Here is a 19,220-nt window from a genome sequence, read left to right as displayed (position 1 = left end):
CCCGCTACAGTCTGCTTTTTTTCATAAGCATCAACTGCTTCACTTCTCTCTACCACCCGCAGAATGTCAGGACCCAGATTTTTTAACAAACAAATTATTTAGTAGCGAGATTACCAGTACCTTCTCCCTCTGTGGCAGCAGATGATGGGAGCTGGTGCCAAAACATGGAAGTAGTATTCTGGCCTCTCCCTGCGGCTGTTGCCACTAACAGTAGGGCCATCGATGCTTGCTGCATTAAAGAGCTCACATTGAAGAGAGAGTTAAGGGGAAAGAAAGAACCACCACATAGTCTCAAAATGCTATGATGTTGCTAATCTTGATAAGCACCCTCACAGCACTAGCTGCAACCTAGTATACTGAGAATCACCCTGTTGGCCATACCGGCCGTGGCACATTGAATGCTACCTGGATGGTGGTATCTGTGCACCGACCAAGAGAGAACCATGCTAATGGCACAATAAGCTCCCAAGCATTGTCTGATCCTTTGGCATATACTAGCAACAACCGATCACATTGAAAACCAGGATGACACTAGCAGAACTCTGCCCTGTCAGTCCTGTGGTGTAGCAAAGAGGCACAGCCCTCATCCAACCTTTACCTCATCATGTGTTCTTGATGCAGTGGGGGCCCCACACTGCCATAATGAGGATGTGGCCTAACTGCTAGGCTGGTTGACCTCGAAGCTGGGAACCAGGTTAGAGTCTCGGCCCGGATGCTCAACAACCTGTGATTCTTGGCAAATCACGTATTCTCCCCGTGCCTAACAAAAATGCATGTGTGTGTCTGTAACACAACTGGTGCTCATGTAAAACGCTCTAGTTGCGCTATGAAAGACTCCCCAAATAAAATAAAAAAATAATAATGTTGCAAGCAGTGATGCTTTGGGTCCAGCACACTGCAGGGTCACAAGGTGTTGTTGGTCTTTGGGATCCAGTAGAAGACACTCGCACCAGCTGGAGGGAGGGATTTTCTTCTCCAGCTCCTAACTGACCCTGCCATAAGATCCATCTCACCCCTAGAGAGGGAACATTCACAGCAAGTGAGGGAAGACGCCATCATACAAGTGAAAGGAAGTGCAGCAAGTGAGCGAAGGTTGCCCACGGCAACTCACCCGAGACATGGGAACATCACAATAATCAAAAAGGGAGATAAAGTCACCTCCAAAGTGCAAGAATGTGATTTGCACCAGTAATATTTGCATACTGCATCAAACTGTTTGAGATGGGCAGGAAGGGAATAGTTAAGTGATTCGTTACACCTCATAATCAGGACACAAGCTCACGAACAAGGTAAGTACAGAATGCAAACTTGTTGACTGGGCCCTCTACTGGGGGTCACCTTTTGAGGTACTGTTCATTAAAAAGGCAGAACATGCAGCCATGGGGCAGCTAGTAAGTCCTAAAATCGGACAGAAAAGTTCCACCTCTGCTATGAATAGTGTAAATGGCCACTGGGTAATATGAACTATCCTTTTCTTAAACCGAAATTGTGGAACTGCAAACATTCAGCACAGGAGGCATAATTCAAAATGTTTAAATACATTAATCATCATCTCTAAGCACCTTGGACAAAATCTGGAAAATTCGAAGCTTGGTTCTAATGGACCCACAGCACTGCAAGCATGACCTACAGCATGAGTAATAAATGCCATTTAAAATGCACAGCTCACTGGAACAAGCGAACAAATCCTTTAAGTGCTCGGAGGAGATAACATGAAAAGGCAGAAATCACTTAGCTGCGTGCTGCGATACGAGGCCCGGCATTCTTTCTTAATGTCTCACGCTGCAGGACACATTTAGACTTGTTAAACACAGGTTGTGGCGACAACAGCCTTGATGCGGACGATAAGCGCCGTGTTTCCTACCAGCACTCGGAGCTGTGGCCGCAGAAGAACGGGATCTGAAGCCAGAGCTTCTCCGGGGCGCAGTCGGAGCCGCCAGCTGCCACGCACTCGTCAAAGGTCTGGAAGGAAGACAAAGGCACTCTGTGAGGTACATCGCAATGCCATCAGCTGCTCACGGGCGGGCCCCGGGAGATGCCAAGTTAGGAATACAAGGTGGCACATTGGCACCAACTCTTCCGCCATTCACACGTGCCCATATCTCATCACGCCTGCATGTAATCGTCTATCGGGCATACGTTCAACGCACAGCATATACATTTAACCCCAGGGCCTCCTGAAGGTGATAAGCTTTCGAGGCCGTCCTATACTACACAAATGGCGGCATGTTACATTTCGAAGCACACAGCAAAAATAAAATAAAAAGCAGTGGCTTTGGCTGGCCGAAGCTGTCATTTGCAGCGCAAGACTTGCCAAAGACAACTTCAAGGGCACACTCAATACAAGAATAAAGAAGCAGCCAAGGTCAAAGATAGTGGCAAGAGAAAAAGTAACATGAAAAAGTAAACAACGCATCAGCAGCTGGAAAACACTTCACTGAATGTAAAGTTTGTAGAGTGCTTTCAGCAGACTTCCAAAATCCATGCTGCGGTCCTTAATATTCAACAGAATGGATACTCACTGGTAGGCTTCTTTACACCACACCCCACTCTTCCACACTTACGTCCTCAAGATGTGAGGGCCATTCCTCACAAGGCAGGGGCCTCTGTGGTCTAATGACCACATTAGTAAGGCCCACCTACCTTTGGAGGACAACCTAGGCACCCTACCGGCATTCTGCCTGTGTCACATATCAAATCAAGGTGCCCTACATCCATCGCCTCTTTCTGGGAGGTAGGTCGGGATGGCGAGGAAGAGCAGTAGGACCCAGTGTAATGAAGAGTACCAGTATGTAATCCGACCATTACCACCCCACCCCTCTAATACGACCTGCAATATGACCAGAAAAAAGCATGAATCACTGGAGACCATGTGTGGCAAAAACGTGAAATGTATTCTGTAAACACATTGTACATAAAATGCATAATGAAGAGGCAACCTAAACTGCTCTCTCAGACATGGCAGGCCCAACATGCAAACTTTAGTGCAAATCATTGGTACGCGGGGTTCCACATAAAGCTGCCCTCATGTTTGCCATGGGAACTCTTGGCCACTGAGCCCAAGAAGCACTCATGGCTCCCGTAGAGTGACCCAGAGCTGGAAACAACTCAAAGTGCGTATAGGTTTGACGTCTATCAGAGCCAAAAGCAAGAAGAGACAGTGTAGCCCAGGAGTACTTATTCCGTTTGTGCCATTGGCCAAATGAAACAGTCAGTGCATCACATGCCATAGACCAGGCTTCTCCAAAGAGTAGCTAGCACGTTACTGCGACCTGTAAGGACCTGTACTGTATGCATGCCAGCCTAATAAATAGAACCTCTTGTTTGGTTCAATGAATGTATGTATGCCACAATTGTGCATTCAAGGCAAACGTGTATATTCAGAACTTATAAGCTGATAGTTGGAGAAGAATGGCTGAATTCACAGAGATAAATTATTTTGGGAGACAGTATTATTATTGCCTTGCATATAGTGGCCACTAATGTGATCTTTTCTCATGTGGTCATTATTAAAACACTAATAATATTAGTAGTAATTTTTTATTGAAGATAAGTTTATTTAATTTATAAAGTTTTATATAGAGCGAAAAAGATCCCGAAGGATATCAAAGCGCTTTACAGTAAGAGGGAAGGATGGTAATACAATGCAGTGCCGGCTTCAATAGGAGTAATTAACATAATTACAAAACAAGGTGTTCAATAGAAAGTAATACAAAAAATGGTACATAGTGAGCAAGCAGGGAGCAAATGAATGACTAAATAAGAGTTGCAGGTCGTAAGGTTGTAAGTCGCCTGACTTACAGCAGGTGATCGAAATCCATTTAAGGTAAGAATTTGTTCATAAGGAATCTTTTAGCGTCCAATTTGAAAGCAACTGTGGAGGAGATTCTGCGTACTTCTGGTGGAAGAGAGTTCCAGATCTTCAGGGCAGAGCCGGAGAATGCACGGTGACATGTCCTCTTTTTGCGAAAGATCTGTGGTTTCAAGAGGAAAGAGTTAGCACCTTGAGGGTCTACCACCTCCTGATAGTTCTAGCTTTTGCGCTAGATAGCTTGGGGTTTTGAGATGTAGGGCTCTGAGACAGGCAGGCAATCTTTAGCTGAATTCGTGCTTTGTAGGACAACTACTTAAGAGATTTTAGGACTGGGGTTATGTGCGCATTTTTTTTTTTGGTACCCGTAACCAATCTGGCAGCAGCGTTCAATGATGCCCTTAGTGGGGCCAAGGTATATTTGGGGAGGCCACAGAGCGTAGCACTGCCATAATCTAGTCTTGGCAAAACAAGCGCTTGGACTACCGGCTTGAAATCATCTTGAGGAAGGAAAGGTTTGATATTCCTGAATGTCCTTATCAGGTGATTAGCTCCCTTGCAAACATTGCTGATATGGTTCTTTATGTTCAGATGCTTGTCCAGGGTGACTCCGAAAGATTTGGCTGAGTCAATAATGAGGGAGGGGGGGGCAGTTGAAGGCAGTGAGGTGATTAATCCAAAGGTCTAGCTTAAGGATGTGGCTCGGAGGAGAAATGAGAAGGAATTCGGTTTTGGAGGTGTTGAGCAGGAGGTGGTTCTCATTTAACCAGTTTTGAGTAGCCGTTAGAATGGTGTTGAGTTATATGAAGTTATCCGGGGAGGAGATTCAGGTAAAGTTGCATATCATCTGCATACATATGGAAGAGAGGGTTCGAAGAGTTTAGTGCATTAGCTAACGGTTCCAAGAACAAGTTGAAGAGTATAGGAGATAGGGCGGATCCTTTCGGGACCCCCATGGAAAATGGAGAGGGCTGAGAGAGAGAGTTGTTTGCCTAGACTCTTTGTGATCTGTGGTGGAGGAAGGATGAGAACCATTGCAACACCCGACCAGTGAGGCCCATCCTGTTCTTCAGGATGAATAGGAGGTTGTTGTGATTGACGGTGTCAAACGCAGAGGAAAGGTCAAGGAGGATTAGCAGGCAGGATTCATTCTGGTCAAGCATTTTTAAAATGTCATACATAACGTGAATCAGGGCTGATTCAGTGCTGTGCCCACTCCGAAAACCAGATTGATACTGGTCCAGGAGTTGGAAATTCTCGATGTGAGCACAGAGTTGTGATTGTACGCATTTTTCAAGGAGTTTGGCTAGGGTGGGGATGTTAGTGCTGACCTTAACTTCCGCCCTATCTCTATCTGCAGTAGGTTTTTTAATATGGGTGATACCTGAGCTGCTTTTAGGCAATCTGGGATCATGCCTTGTGTCAGTGAGGCGTTGATAATCTTTGTCCATATTGGGATGACGGCCTTCTTGATTTCTTTGAAGATGGAAGTTCGTAACTGGTCGCTAAAATGATTAGATGGGTTGATATTCGGAAGAGTCTTGTTGATGTCTTTCACTGAAGGGAGTAAAGGCGCCCCATGAGGTATTGTTCTTAGTGCTCAGGTTGATTGGTTGGAGCTTCTCTAAGAGGGCAGAAGGTGGCGCGGGCTCGTAGGATGACAATAGCGCCTTCTTAGAAGCAAGTTCAATATTGATGAGTCTCGATTTCTCAGTGAAAAAAGCAGCCAGATCGTCGCATGAGGGTGGCCTGATTTCAGAGTGAAAGCGGTTTGGAGCTTCCACCGATTGCTGTTTAACCAGTTCAAAAAATTTCTTGGGGCAATTAGCGGCTTGATCAAGTTGGGATCTGAAGTAATCTGCCTTAGCACTCCTGATTGGATTGTTGTAGGAACTCCTAACCTCTCCAAGTAGTTTTAGCTGATCCGAGGAGGGTTTTGCTCTCCAAGATCGTTCAATTGCCCTAAGATTGCGGCGTTCCGAGTTTAAATTGTCATTGAACCATGGTTTGGATATTTTTGATGAGGCATTTTTTGTTGGAGTGGTGCAACAGAGTCCATGATGCTAGATACAGTAGAGTTGTAGAAGCCAGTGAGTACCTAAACCTCAGACATGTCAGCTTGGGAAGAGAGGGCGTATTTACAGTGCGTTGCTAGTTCATCTGTATTTTTTTTTTGTTTAAATTTGTTTATTGGTTTAACAACATCATTATACATTGTAGACTGACGACATTTTCTTGTCTGACACCACTTTTGTATCTAACGAATCATTAAACAAAGTATACATTACATACAAACTGCTCTTTCTTTCTGTTGACGCATTTCCAATTCCACCATAGGGGATACTACAGGTTCCCCTCGATATTTGTTCCATTTTTCCCACTTCCGATCCCATTTTTTTGGGCATCCCCTAGTTACAAAAACCTCCGTTTCAGCCAGCATGCATCTATCTAGCTCAGTCATCCATACATGGGGCCGTGGTGCATTACCTCCCCCCCATCCCCTAGCAATCTCCCATTTAACTAATGTGTATCCTAGCGTCGTGAATGGTTTCTCTGCTTCCGTTAGGTCCGTTGCCTCCCATATATTCAATAAGCCCATTTGCGGCGTCAAAACAAGTTCCTTATGGAGGGCTGTCTGCATATGCCCAGAGGCCCCCTCCCATATGACACGTACCCCCGGGCAGCTCCAGAGGATATGGTAGAATGTGGCCCTCTGGCCACACCCCCGCAAGCAAAGATCATCCGATCTGGAACCTATTTTTGCTAGTGTCTGTCCTGTCATGTATGATCGATGCAGTATCCTGAACTGAATCAATCTAAATTTTTGTGTGATGGCTGCCTCTCGAGGGGACATAAGGGCCTCCTGCCAGTCCTAGTCCTCCATCAACCCCAGATCATCCTGCTATTTTTTTCCCCGGAGTCTAAAAAAATTATCCGGGAGATTATTACACAGTTTCTTATACGCAAGTCATATTACTTTCGAGGTTAGGGGCCCATCTAAGAGCCTATCCTCAAGTGGTGTAGATTCTGGTATATCCACAAAGGACGGAAAGGCCGCCCTTAGTACATGCCGAATTTGCAAGTATCTATATGTTTCCCCACGAGCCAGGTGATCTTGCCGCTGGAGTTCCTCAAATTTAATTATAGCCCCTTGTTTAATCAAATCTTTGACCATTGATATGCCGATAAGGTCCCATTTGTCGAAACCAGGCTGGTAACACAGCATGCCCAGTTTCTGCGTCTGCCATAGGGGCGTTACCTTTGTGAGAATGTCTGCCCAGGCAAGAGTGTACTTTACGCCAAATCTCCAGTGTATGTAGGGAGTGTCCAAAGAATCGGCCCCCGTTTCTCCTGCCACTAGCATACAATGCCCCCAGATATCCAGACCTATCAGTTTGATAACGGTCCAGAGCGTATGCTGGGTCATCTGGAGGTTGGTATATCCAGTGATTAACAGGCGCTAGCTGTGCCGCCCAGTAGTAAAGTTGCAGGTCCGGCAATGCAATGCCGCCATCATACCAACTTTTAGTCATTTTCTTTAGTGCCACCCTCGGGGTTTTCCCATCCCATAACAGCGTACGGACCTCTCAGTCAACTGCTTTGAAATAGGAGTCTGGAACCTTGTGCGGGCAATTTGGTAGGATATATAGGAAGCGGGGTAGAGCCAGCATCTTAAAAAGCACCGCCCATCCCAGCAGCGGTAGGGACCTCCAGTGTTTCACATCTGCGCGTAATCTGGCCAATGGGGGGGCTAAATTGGACTCGTAGAAGAGATATGGATCTGACGTAACAAAGACCCCCAAGTATCGAAACCCCGTTGACGCCACCACAATCGAGCAACTCGCCGGAAGCTGGGGGACCTGACCTCTCAACATGTACAACACTGACTTATGCCAATTAATCGCATATCCCGAATATTTCCAGAAATTTCTAAAGATGTCCAGCACCACCCTTATAAAGGTGTATGGGGAAGCTAAGTACAACAGAATATCATCCGTGTAGAGAGATATTCGATCTTCTACTCCATCTGTCCATCGCAGCCCTCGGACCATACCATCTCGGCGTACCCATGCTGCCAGGGGTTCCAGAAAGAGAGAAAATATCAACGGGGACAGAGGACATCCCTGCCTAGTGCCTCGTAGTCGAAATATCCGGGATGTATGCCCATTCACCCTCACTTGCCCCAAGACATCAGTATACAGCAGCCGTACCCAGGCAATAAACTTGGGGCCGAGACCCATCTTTTCCAATACTGCGAACATGTATGGCCATTCTATTGAATCAAAGGCCATCGAGGCATCGAGTGACAACAGCGCAGCATCCTCCTCAATGTATTCCCTACGGGCCATTACGTTATGCAGACGTCTTAGGTTGAGGGAGGTATTACTTCCAGGCATGAACCCCGACTGATCTGGGTGAACTAACGTTGCAATTACCGATACCAGCCTATTAGCAATGACCTTCGCCAATACCTTCACTTCTGTATTAATTAGCGAGATTGGCCTATAAGAGCCGCAAGCGTCCTTCGGTTTACCCGGCTTATGAAACACTACTATAGTTTCCAGTCATTGATCCTCTGGCATCCGTCCTACCTCTAGACTCTCCTCGTACATAGCCTTCAGATGCAATATCGTCCGTGATGCCGTAGCCTTTAAGAATTCAACCGGGATACCATTAGGCCCCATCGCCTTAACCGACTTAATTTGGCCTATAGCTTTGCCAATTTCCTCGACTGAAAGATCCTCGTCGAGAATCTTCCTATCTGCGTCGGCAAGGATTCGAACATCACTATCTCGGAGAAGCTGGTGTGACTCCTCCGCCGCATAGGAAGTAGAGGGGGAGTACACCTTTTACAAGTGCACAGCGAATTCCTCTGCAATGTCCCTCGGATGGGTGACCCCCCCCCCCAAGGTGGTCAACTTATGTATCCATCTCGAGCCTTGTTCTCTCCTCTCCAGCCATGCCAGGGTTCTACCCGTCCTATCCCCCATTTCGCAGATTCTATGCTGGGTATGACTATACTTCGCCAGCATGTGTTGCCTGGTTTTTATTCGATACTCGTCCTGCTTCAATAGAAGCCTGTGGGCAGTATCCGGGGACGGACTCCGTGCATGCTCGCGTTCTCGGTCTAAAAGGTCTGTTTCCACCTTAACCAAGAGTTTGCGTTTCTTAGCGATGTATCCCAGCTTCAAGGATAACGCGTGTCCCTTCAGAACAACCTTGTATGCTTCCCACAATGTCAAGGCCGACGTAACCGAGCCTTATTTTCAGCAAAATAATTCTCCGTTTGCGTGTTAAGTTCCTCCCTTATGTCTGGTACTTGCAAGAGCCATGGGTTAATGATGATAGTGGAGCGTGCCTGTCTCTCCCAGTGCGTGTAATCCACCCAAACCGGGGAATGATCCGAAATACCCCGTGGCAAAATAGGGGACGTAACGAAATTCCCCACTGAAACTGTGTGTAAGGAAATAGTCAATACGCGATAAGCTGTGGTGCTTATTGGAAAAGAAAGTGAAAAGTTTGTCCGTCGGGTGGAGCGCTCGGCCCACATCCACCAGCCCGATCGCCGCCATGAAGTCCGCCATTTGCGTGTTAAGTTTTACCTGCGACCTCGGCGGGTGGCGATCAACTGTGTCATCTGGTGTCATGTTATAGTCCCCTACCATAATCAGTGTACCTTCGTGAAGCCCAGCCAGTCTGCCCCCAAGGTCTCCCAAAGCCGTTTTACCCAGGGCTGGCGGTAAGTAAACCGAGATTACGTTGAAGTCCCTGCCATCCCAACTGGCCTCCACTCCGGCGAACCTTCCTGCTGGATCCGCCCACACCCCCCGGACTATGAGGGATACAGACTTCTTTACCAGAATTGCCGTCCCCCTGGACCCCGACGTGTATTCTGCATGGACCAAGAGCCTATACCCCCATCTAGTGAGAGCCTTAGTCTTCTGTCCCACCAAGTGCGTCTCCTGTAGCAGGACCACATCCGGAGAGTGCCTCTTCAGAAACTGCTGTACTATCCCGCTCTTAATCTTGTCCCCCATGCCGTTTACATTCCATGTCAACACAGAAAGCGTCCGTTCTCTACCCTCCTCCATCCCACATCACGGAATGAGCAATTATTCCACGGATTAAAACGATCAGCAAGAAACATAAATACGTCCAGCCTAGTATTGAGCATTCCATCTTCCTAGTTAACCAATGAAACTCCCAACTACCCACTGCCCCCCAACCCCAATCCCCACCCCCCTCCCTGCCCTCCTGCCTGTGGATTTCAAACTACCCACTCCCAAACTTGGCAGAGTGCCTCCCCCCCCCCCCCCCCCCCAACACTCTGAAATATAAACGGGGTGTTTCAGCTCCCCTCCCCGCCTATACAGATCACATGCATCTTGTATTTTAAGCCATCCATGAACATACTAACGTCTTTATACCAGGTCCCAGTAATGAAACATGTCACTCTACTTTTGTCTAACAATCCCCACCTAGATTGCAGTCTCACTACGGTGGAATTCCCCCCCACCCACTTGCGCTTGTAGTTGGGGTTGCACGCATGCTCCTCACAACCCAGGTCGCTCAATCCCTGTCCTTCAGCTGACGTTCTTCCTCCGTCGAGCCGTTTCCTCCGACTTCTTTGCCAAGTTCTTTGTGTCGACCAGGAATATTCGGTCTGTCTCTCTTGCGGCTACCCACCGAGCTCCATCCTTCCATCCAGTCCCATACTGCCTCTGGAGAGTCAAAAAACCACGATTTGCCCTCCGATTCCACTCTCAAACGTGCAGGAAAGAGCATCGCGTACTTTACTTCTCGGTCCCTTAGTTCCTTCTTCACTGCCTGGAAACTGCGCCGTTGGGCCTGGACCTTAACCGTAAAGTCTGGAAAGAAAGCCACATCATAGTTGTCTACAAGGAGGGGGGGGGGGGGGGGGATTGGACCGCGCAGCCTGCAGGATGGCATCCCTATCTCGGTAGTACAACACCCGAGCAATAATGGGCCTCGGGGGGGCCCCCGGTTTCGGTTTTCCTCCTGGTACCCTATGGGCTCTCTCAATAGAAAAATAGCTGGACAACGATTTAGGCTTCAGGTGCTTCGTGATGAGGTCCTCCACGTAGAGGTCCGCCGCCGGGCATTCAGTTCTCTCTGGGATCCCTAGAATTCAGATGTTATGGCGATGGACCCGCCCTTCATAGTCCTCAAGCTGCTGCGACATTCTTTCCTGCCTCTTCTGCATTTCGAGCATCTGCACTTGGAGTTCCGCCGTGTCGGACTGTAGGGCACCAGTGACCACCTTTAGTTCTTTAACCTTCTCATCCATTTTCCGGAGATCGGTTCGGACCAAAGAGACCTCCACCATGACCGAGTCCACCGAAGCCCGCACCCAGTTTATGGCCACCATGACATCGTGAAGAGTGGGCTCCGGGGTCTGCCCAGATGTGGCTGCTACTGTCGCCGTCCCCCGCCCGATTCTGATGGCGGTGAGTCCCTCGTGCCAGGCGTTTTGGACCACGCAAATTTCGCCAACTGCTTTTGGGCACTAGTTTTGGGACCCTTTCCTCCCGTGGCCATTGTTGTACGACAGCCGGCAGACTCCTATTGGCAGGAGTGAATGGCTATGTGGCCGTCCCTCGGAACCTCTGTTCCGGTGTTTCTCCCTCCAAGCGGTGGATAGGGCCGACCGAATCCCTCCTCCTACAGCACTGGTCGACAGGACAACTGAGTTGGCTGCTCCAATTACCCCTGCGAGATGTCTCTGCCCGCTAGGCGCACCTTTCCAGTGCCGTAGGCTCTGTAGCGTTCGACCCCCGTACCTCACTTTCCAAACGTAGGGTCCGGGCCTTAGAAGCCCCTCCTGCTCAGACTCCAGCTATCTCCATCTCCAGTTGTCTGCAGTTACTTCTAGATGTGTCGGAGGCAAGGCTCTGTCCGTCAGTTCCAGTCCTGCAGTAGACTCCAAGCCGCCACCACACCTTCCAAGGACTATGCTATCATCCACTGCACCACCACCTGACCGTATGAGGAGATCTTCAGGGTCCACCCAGTCCCTTCCAGCGTGTCCCCCACAGTCTATACTTGCCGCCGCTTATCACTGTGGTAGCTCTCCCTGCGCGCCACAGGCCTCCCACTGCAAACCTCTCCGACCCTGTCCACACTGTTGGTCACTGCTGAGCAGCCTCTGGTATGCCCCCCGGCTGTAGATATCGTTCCATAACCTTTTCCAGGTCCACCACTCCCTCTTCAGCCCTCCTGACTCCTCCGGCCTCTGGGGATACCGTTAGCGCACCCCTCGTCACCAGGGCTCCTGCCCCTTAATATGGTCCCCGTGCTCCACTCACCGATGGATGCAGGTGTGCCTGCCGCCAGCTTTCCCACCTCGGTCCTCGTTCTCAGTTGCTGTTCGGGCTCTGTCGCCTATCCGGCTCAATTCACCCCTCCGTGGGTCCTCTACCTCTCTGTCCGCAGGTCGAATCACCCCCATAAGCTCGCCCCTCCGTCTAGGCCCCAGAGCCAGGTCCTCCAGTAGCTGCAATTGTAGTCGTCGCAGCGGTCACTGGGCGTCGCCCTCCTTCACCCGCTGCCGAATGCAGCTCTCGACAGCATGCTCAGGGCACCCGCCACCGCCACTCACAGATGCGGCCTCCGATAGCGCCCTGTCGCCGCTTCCTCTTCGCTGTGCTATTCCGTAGAAGCTGGGGCCTCAATTTACCAACATGTCGCCAGGCCCCATGGTCCAATCGTGAGATGTAGGGGGGGGGGGGGGGACCACACCAAGCACCACCTCCAAGCCCACAGGGAACCTCCGCCACTTGCCGCTTTTACACCCCTTCGATGAGCCTCCGTCTCACCGGCTATCCGCACAGCTCGCCGCCAAGGCCTGAAAGCCGGGGCCCCCAGCACATCCGCCGCCCGCTGGAGGCTTCGTCACCGCATCGTGGGATGCTCCAGTCTTTTGTCCGTGGGCGCGCCACTGCCACTGAGCGCTGCCCGCACTTGGCACACCGCTCCTCCGCTTGGCCGAGCCTTGGACGCCCCAGGGGTAACCACCGATGTTGCGGAGCGGACACCGGTCCGCTTCCTCGCTGCTGCCGTTACGTGGGCGCCGTAAGCACAGGAGACCCCGCCGAGTAAACAGATTGCACTGGTCACTCCACCGCAGGCCACAGCTCCAAGATGTTCCGGGGGGAATTGGGGGATTCTCAGCATTCGCTTGGGTTCGAATACATCGTCATGGACGGCCAGGATATTGCAGGATCGGATTGAGGAAGGCAGGAGCTCGCTTAAGCAGCGGCCATTCACGACGGCTGCTAGCCACGCCCCCCTAGTTCATCTGTATTGATAGATCTGAGGTCCCTTTTCCAAATCTTCAATTCCGTTGGTTGAGCCTTCCTCAGGGACACCTCCCTGTTAATTTAGAAGAAGGTGATGGTCGGACCAATCGCAAGAGGTAATGGTATCCATTGTGATGGTGTGACTTTTGGTGATAATGAGGTCTAGAGTTTCTCCTTCAATATGTGTAGGCCGGTCACAATGTTGAATCAACTCTTGAACATTTAAGAATGATTTGAGGCATGATACAGCTTGGTCATTGGGATTTGTCCAGTGAAGGCTGAAATCACCGAGGAAGATTTGGGACATTACGGAGTCGACATTGCCAGAGATGATTTCCATTAATTGTTCAATGAAGGGGAGATTGTCCCCTGGTGAGTGATAAAAAGTGTGAAGTCACACCTGAAGGTTGTTACCTGAAATGTCGAGACAAAGGTATTCGCAGGAGGATGGCGTATAAGACACCGAGTGGGAAACAGTGTGCTCCTATGAATACAGGCTAGGCCACCACCCGGCTTCAAAGCTCTGTCTAGACGAATTATGTCGTGGGTAGGAGGCACTAGTAGGTCTAGGATAGGGGTGGAGGAGGGGTTGAGCCAAGTTTCGGGGAGGAGGAGGATGATGATGATGTCCAACTCATTGTGTTGGATGAGGTCAAAGATGTCAGAGGCGTATTTACTGGCTGACCTGCAGCTGAGTAGTACGCATTTAAGTCGTACCGGGGTAAGGGGGGGGGGGGGGGGGGGGGGGAAGGGGTCTGGATGATGATCACTCTCATGAGGTGGTCCTTATTAATGGCTTTAAGATTGTGAGGGGGTTCTCTGTTCGGGTTAGAGTGGATGGCTTGAATTTGCCCCAGAGGGATCGTGTTGATGTCAAGGATAGGCGCGTACAGGTTGAATAGGTCGTCAATATCATTAGACGTAAGATTGGTCTTCAGTCTTCTGGGGCGGGAGGGGGCGTTAGGTAGGGGTATAGTTTTCGAGATAGAGGGAGGGGAAAAATGGCCAAGGTGACCTCTATCACTAGGGGGGGCTCTGGGCAGGTTCGCAGAGGAGAGGAGGGAACTGATCAAGGGGAACTGTTCAATTTATAGGGCTTACCAGTCATGTAGTTAGACGGTGAGAAGGTGCAACTGGAGAGATATATCATCCAGGTGCGCCACCACGTCTGAGTGCTGTGTGAGGGGTAGAGGTTGTGTAGGGAGATCTGGCGGAGAGCAGGGGCCTCGATGTATGCCCAGAGGGTCTAAGGCAGTGATGTGGAGTTCAGTAGGGGAGAGTTGGTCATTAGGGACTAGCAGTATTCCAGGAAATTTGGATGGAGAGGTAGGTACCAGAGAGAGGGTGGGAGGGCCTTTAACCAGTGTGCCCTAGACAGTCCAGTCAGGGTTGAGTGTGATAGGCCATTCATGGTGCGTGGAGGGTAATTACCAGGTCTCCGGCATAAAGGGTGGCGTGGAAAGAGGGGAGACGGAAGAGGGAGCTTTCATTGGGATCAATGGTGAAAGGGCATGAGGGGACCTCTCATCTCCAGATTCAGCCAAAATCGGAATGGAGAACTGCGGGCAGAGCGAGCCCATAATCCTGATCAACTTCTGGGTCGGAGGTTCAGTGGTATGTGCAATGTCAATAGGGGACTGAGAGGCTCTGGGAACATCTAAAGGTGAAGAATATTTAAGGGAGATTGCTGACCTCTGTATTGTGGTGGGGGGAGGACTGGTTAGATCCTCCGTAATGGTAGGGTGTGGATAAGGGTCGCTGGATTTAGCTGAGACCGCGTTTTTAAGGGTAGAGAAGAAATGGACCATCTTAGCTAGGTTGACATTGGAGGCTTGGATTAGGATGATACCATTGTTGTAGATGGTGATAGTGGCATTAGCTTTGAGAATGAGGGAGGGCGACGTCGTTCATTTTAGGCCATAAGGTGTTTTCCTGGTGCCTGTTATTCTAAGCGTGGAGTAGAAAACATTCCGCCAGCATGCTCGTTTTCTAGTATAGAAGATGAGGTCATTAACTATACTACCCTTGTTTGCACAGTAATAGACATCTGAGATTAAAGTTTCGGGTCTGGCCTTGAGTATGCGGTGTTTGTGTTTTTTGGCGGCATTTTTGGAGAGGTTAGGTGGGTAATTGATAATGCAAGCGTTCGATCCTGTGGGATCGGGACATCTCTATTTTGGTAGTGTGTGCTGGCACAGGAGGGGACCTAGTAAGGAGATTATGGAGGTGAGGGTAGTTTTAATTTATCAATTAAGAAGAAATATGCAGATACAGGACCTGGTGGGTCGACAGAGTAAGTACGGAACTGGTAGTGTAGGTGCAATAATTACAGAGTTAGGAATTAGGCTAATTGGAGGAGAGAGACTACATAAGGAAACTATGGGAACTGGGAGGGGGAGTTGAGGGATAATAATAAAAATTAAAAAAATTCCAAGATCGAGAGAGGGGAGAAGTCCTACTACAGTTTCCCATCACAAGATCAGGTATGAATTAGGGAGGGTTAGTCCTACCTCTCTTTTGGTAGTTTGTGCTGTGGTCAAGGATCACTGTAGGATTTAGCCTTGGTGAGCAGGCCTAAAACGCGGGCGCCATCTTGTAGAGGTAAATTCTTTGTGGAGAGGGGTGAGAGGATCGTATACATAATACAAAATGGATGAAGGCCCCATGGAAGAATCGGTGAGGGAGCCATCATGCGGGGATGATTCAGTAGCAGGAAGTAGTAAATTAAGCAATTAAACCTGGGATCCGATCCAGCAAAATATACAGCAGCAAATCGTCGAGCGGAGCTCCGGTGAGAAGGCCACAGAGGATTGGGTGAACCCTGCCATCCAGCCGGAGGAGGAGAGCACGACCATTCCGCTTAAACGTGCACGCATGGACCAGCCCCGTAGCATCAAAGCAAGGATTCGCATCAGAGCCGGCCGAAGTCCGGCTGTGAGGGTGTGGGGAGATATAACATCAGGCAGACTATTGCCAGCCAACCAAAGTAAGCGGGAATGCTTGGCGATTCATGCAAGAGCCCCGAGCATGGCTTGAGAAGCGCAGACCTGTATTGTTGATCCTGTCCGCTCCCCTCCGTGAGTAGCCGATCCGGGGGAGGGGCAGAGGTCTGCTGGTTAATCGGGGCGAGCAGCCGGAGGAACACAATCAAGTGCGCGAGGGCATCCCACCCGTAAAACACCTCCTTATTGCTTCAACCAACTGGGCGGCCACCACAGTCAGCTGATCTGCTCGAGCGCGAGTCCCGCTCCGATGCCTGTGCTTGGACCTGCCGTGATGGGATGCGAGGCCCAGAAGACTCCCCAGTCGCCACCGATCAATCCCAGGCCACAGAGCTCATCGGATCAGTGGAGGCGTTCTCGAACTCAGCCAGGCAGACCAAGAGGGTCGCTGTAGCCTCGTGTCCCCAGGCGGCGGTGCGGAAAGGTAGAGGGCACCACAGCCAGGACAGGAGGCAGTCGTAACAAGAGGGAGAATCGCCCGTCTCGCGGTAGGAAACAAGTTGAGGTAGTGGGTTCACGATGTGAAAGTTGCTGTTAAAGATCAGAAGTCAATCATTCAGGTGTTCAGAAGTATTCCTTGTTACAGAGATGAAAAGCCCGATGGAGGATTGCAGGGCAAAGCAGGGATATTTGTAGATCAAGGATCTCAGGCAGGGAGCTACTTTAACTGAGCACCAGTCCAGCGGCCATCTTGGGCTTTTATTAAGTAGCTCTTATTGCACAAAATGTTGGAGACCACTGGCCTAGACAATGAATACAAACCAGATCAAGTCCAACAGCCTTCTCCGCAGGCAGGGAACAGATCCCAGTGTCTTCCAGAGATGATGGCTAGGGATAAAATATAGAAAGAACAAACCAACGCTAGAACTGGAATCTCCCTCACCTGATTATCAGGCATGTACACCTGCTCAGATTGACCTGAATGCATGTGAAACTGTTATCCTGACTTTTTGATCACTTAGCTAATACACTAAACAAGACTTCATGTGTGGTGAGAGCCAGATTACTAGAACCAGAACGATCCATTTTAGATGGCCAGTGGTTTAGCATAGTTTAAGTTGGAGGGTGGATAAAGATTCCACAGACAGTGGAAATGTATTGCCCACATTCTTGCGATGGGAGTGGGGAGACACTGAAGGTAGGGAGGACGAAGGCAGGGTAACCCTTAAAAATCCTGAAAACCTTTTATCAAGGGATTGCTTGGATCTTCCGGAGCAGTGCCATTTGGTGAATGGTAGGGAAGAAATATTGAATCAGCAGATTCTGTAGCTGAATGTAAGAAGTTTCTAGGCAGGGAGTGCCCTTTTGCCTTTTCTGAATTGCCACTTCAGGAAGACTGGTGGCAGCCAGATGGAGTTTTCTTCACACTTCATTGAGCTCATGTTGTGGTTACTCCTGCTTGGATCCAGCATCTTAACTATCAGCTGTGAGAGCCATCACCTTCCTCAAAGGCTGTGTCTGCACTACAGCCAGAAAGTGATACATTAAAGGAACTACCTCCAACCCTTTCTAGGATCTTAGATAGTGGATTAATGTCCCGGTATGAAAAAGAGAATAAAAGTGGGACCTTAACCATCCCACTTGGTTCCAGTTCGAAACTGCTTCATGACCAAGGAAGGGAGTGCTCCGTAGAGTACTTGAAGAACTGTTGCAAAACTATGGATAGTGTCTGCATGATACAGTCTCCCTTAGGTGAAGGGCGCATTACCTGATGTCTGAGCAATTTGCTGGAGAAGAGGAGGGTCTGCCTAGAATGTAGAAGCCTGCCTGCCTTCTCAGGCAGAAGAAGGAAAGGATGTGACTGACCCTGCAGGAGGACACACTGTCCAGAAGACGAAGCCCAGTTGTGCTCCCTTCATATGGTGTATCCAGAAGAAGGCACCAGCCATCAGGAGTGCAACCAGTGCTCTACAAGTCATAAGGTCATGCAATCTCCCTATGCGAACCTTCCAGCAAACTGCCTGAAGCAAACGTTCAAGTCAAACTGAGTCTTGGTCAGCACCCCTGAAGTATACTGTGTAACTGATCCTGCCGCTGCTTGTCAAGCGTACGCAGAGAAGATCCATGTGATCACAGTTGCAGACAGTCTGTCTGGAAGCACTGAGATGCAAATGCCAAGGAAAAAAGAACACGTTGGCCAGTTTGCCACACTGTTCATCGAAATGGCTTCAGCATGGCCACCAACCACAGTCCTACGCCATTTCTAGGACGCCACCGGTGCCAATATAAGTGTACCCACGGGACGTTCTACCGCTGTGTCCCCTGTGAAACGGAAACATGGGGCCTCAAAATAAGAAGCTGAGACTGTATCTTGAACTCTAAAGACCAGTCTGCCTTACATATATCACATTACTAGCATTAACTCTTTTTGCTTGAGTATGTACAAACTGACATACAGGTTAAAGACACCTGGTGAACGCACACCTGTGACTCATACTGCCTATGCCCCAATATCCCATTTACTAACTACAGACCCGGGGGTGCCCCTTTGAAATCAGTAGCAGTGAGAGACTCCGGGCAACTGTACTGAGAAATATCAAACTGTGTACTGAGCCCCAATATTCTGAGTAGGAATTCCTTTTGCGGTGACATTAAAGTACTTCTCGTTTTCTTAGGACAAGGACTGGGCTAGATAGTGGATTTTTGTGTGTGTTGATTGATAGTCGAGTTCTAAGTCTTTGCAACACACACTATCTCCCTGAGAAGCCTGACTGCTCGACCGCTCTACCCTGAGAGTCAAGTGCGAAAGGAGCTTTTATCTGCCTTTTACTTCCATTCATCCCTCCTCAACCGGCAAAAAAAAAAATGTATACAATATTCGGAAAAGAAGAGTGGAAAAGTCCATCTGACAAAGATAGACAAGTCTGTCTGTAGGAAACCACAAATCGGGTTAGCTATACAGAAGGGCATCGAGATCCCAAATATAGCAAGTAGGTGCAATAACCACCAAAAAAAACAATGAATCATTTTGGATCTGCAAAGAGACCTGTTCCAGGGAGCAGAAAGGGGGTAGTACCTGATTGACCTGAAGGACTAGAAGAAAATTAAGCCACCAAGGTATAAGGCCACGTAAACTATGCTGGATAT

General features: G+C 49.3%; 1 protein-coding gene across 1 annotated transcript in view; it reads right to left on the bottom strand.

The window, feature by feature from the left end:
- HS2ST1 (heparan sulfate 2-O-sulfotransferase 1) overlaps positions 1-19,220 on the bottom strand; it is a 337,601-nt gene that overhangs the window by 14,176 nt on the left and 304,205 nt on the right. Inside the window, exon 5 of the mRNA XM_085602124.1 lies at positions 1,865-1,962. Within this exon, the coding sequence (XP_085458250.1) occupies positions 1,865-1,962 (98 nt within the window). The remainder of the gene's footprint in view (positions 1-1,864; positions 1,963-19,220) is intronic.

This window comes from Triturus cristatus, chromosome 4_2, assembly GCF_964204655.1.
Source record: "Triturus cristatus chromosome 4_2, aTriCri1.1, whole genome shotgun sequence".
Lineage (NCBI taxonomy): Eukaryota > Metazoa > Chordata > Amphibia > Caudata > Salamandridae > Triturus > Triturus cristatus.
This window is presented reverse-complemented; position numbering and strand designations above follow the sequence as displayed.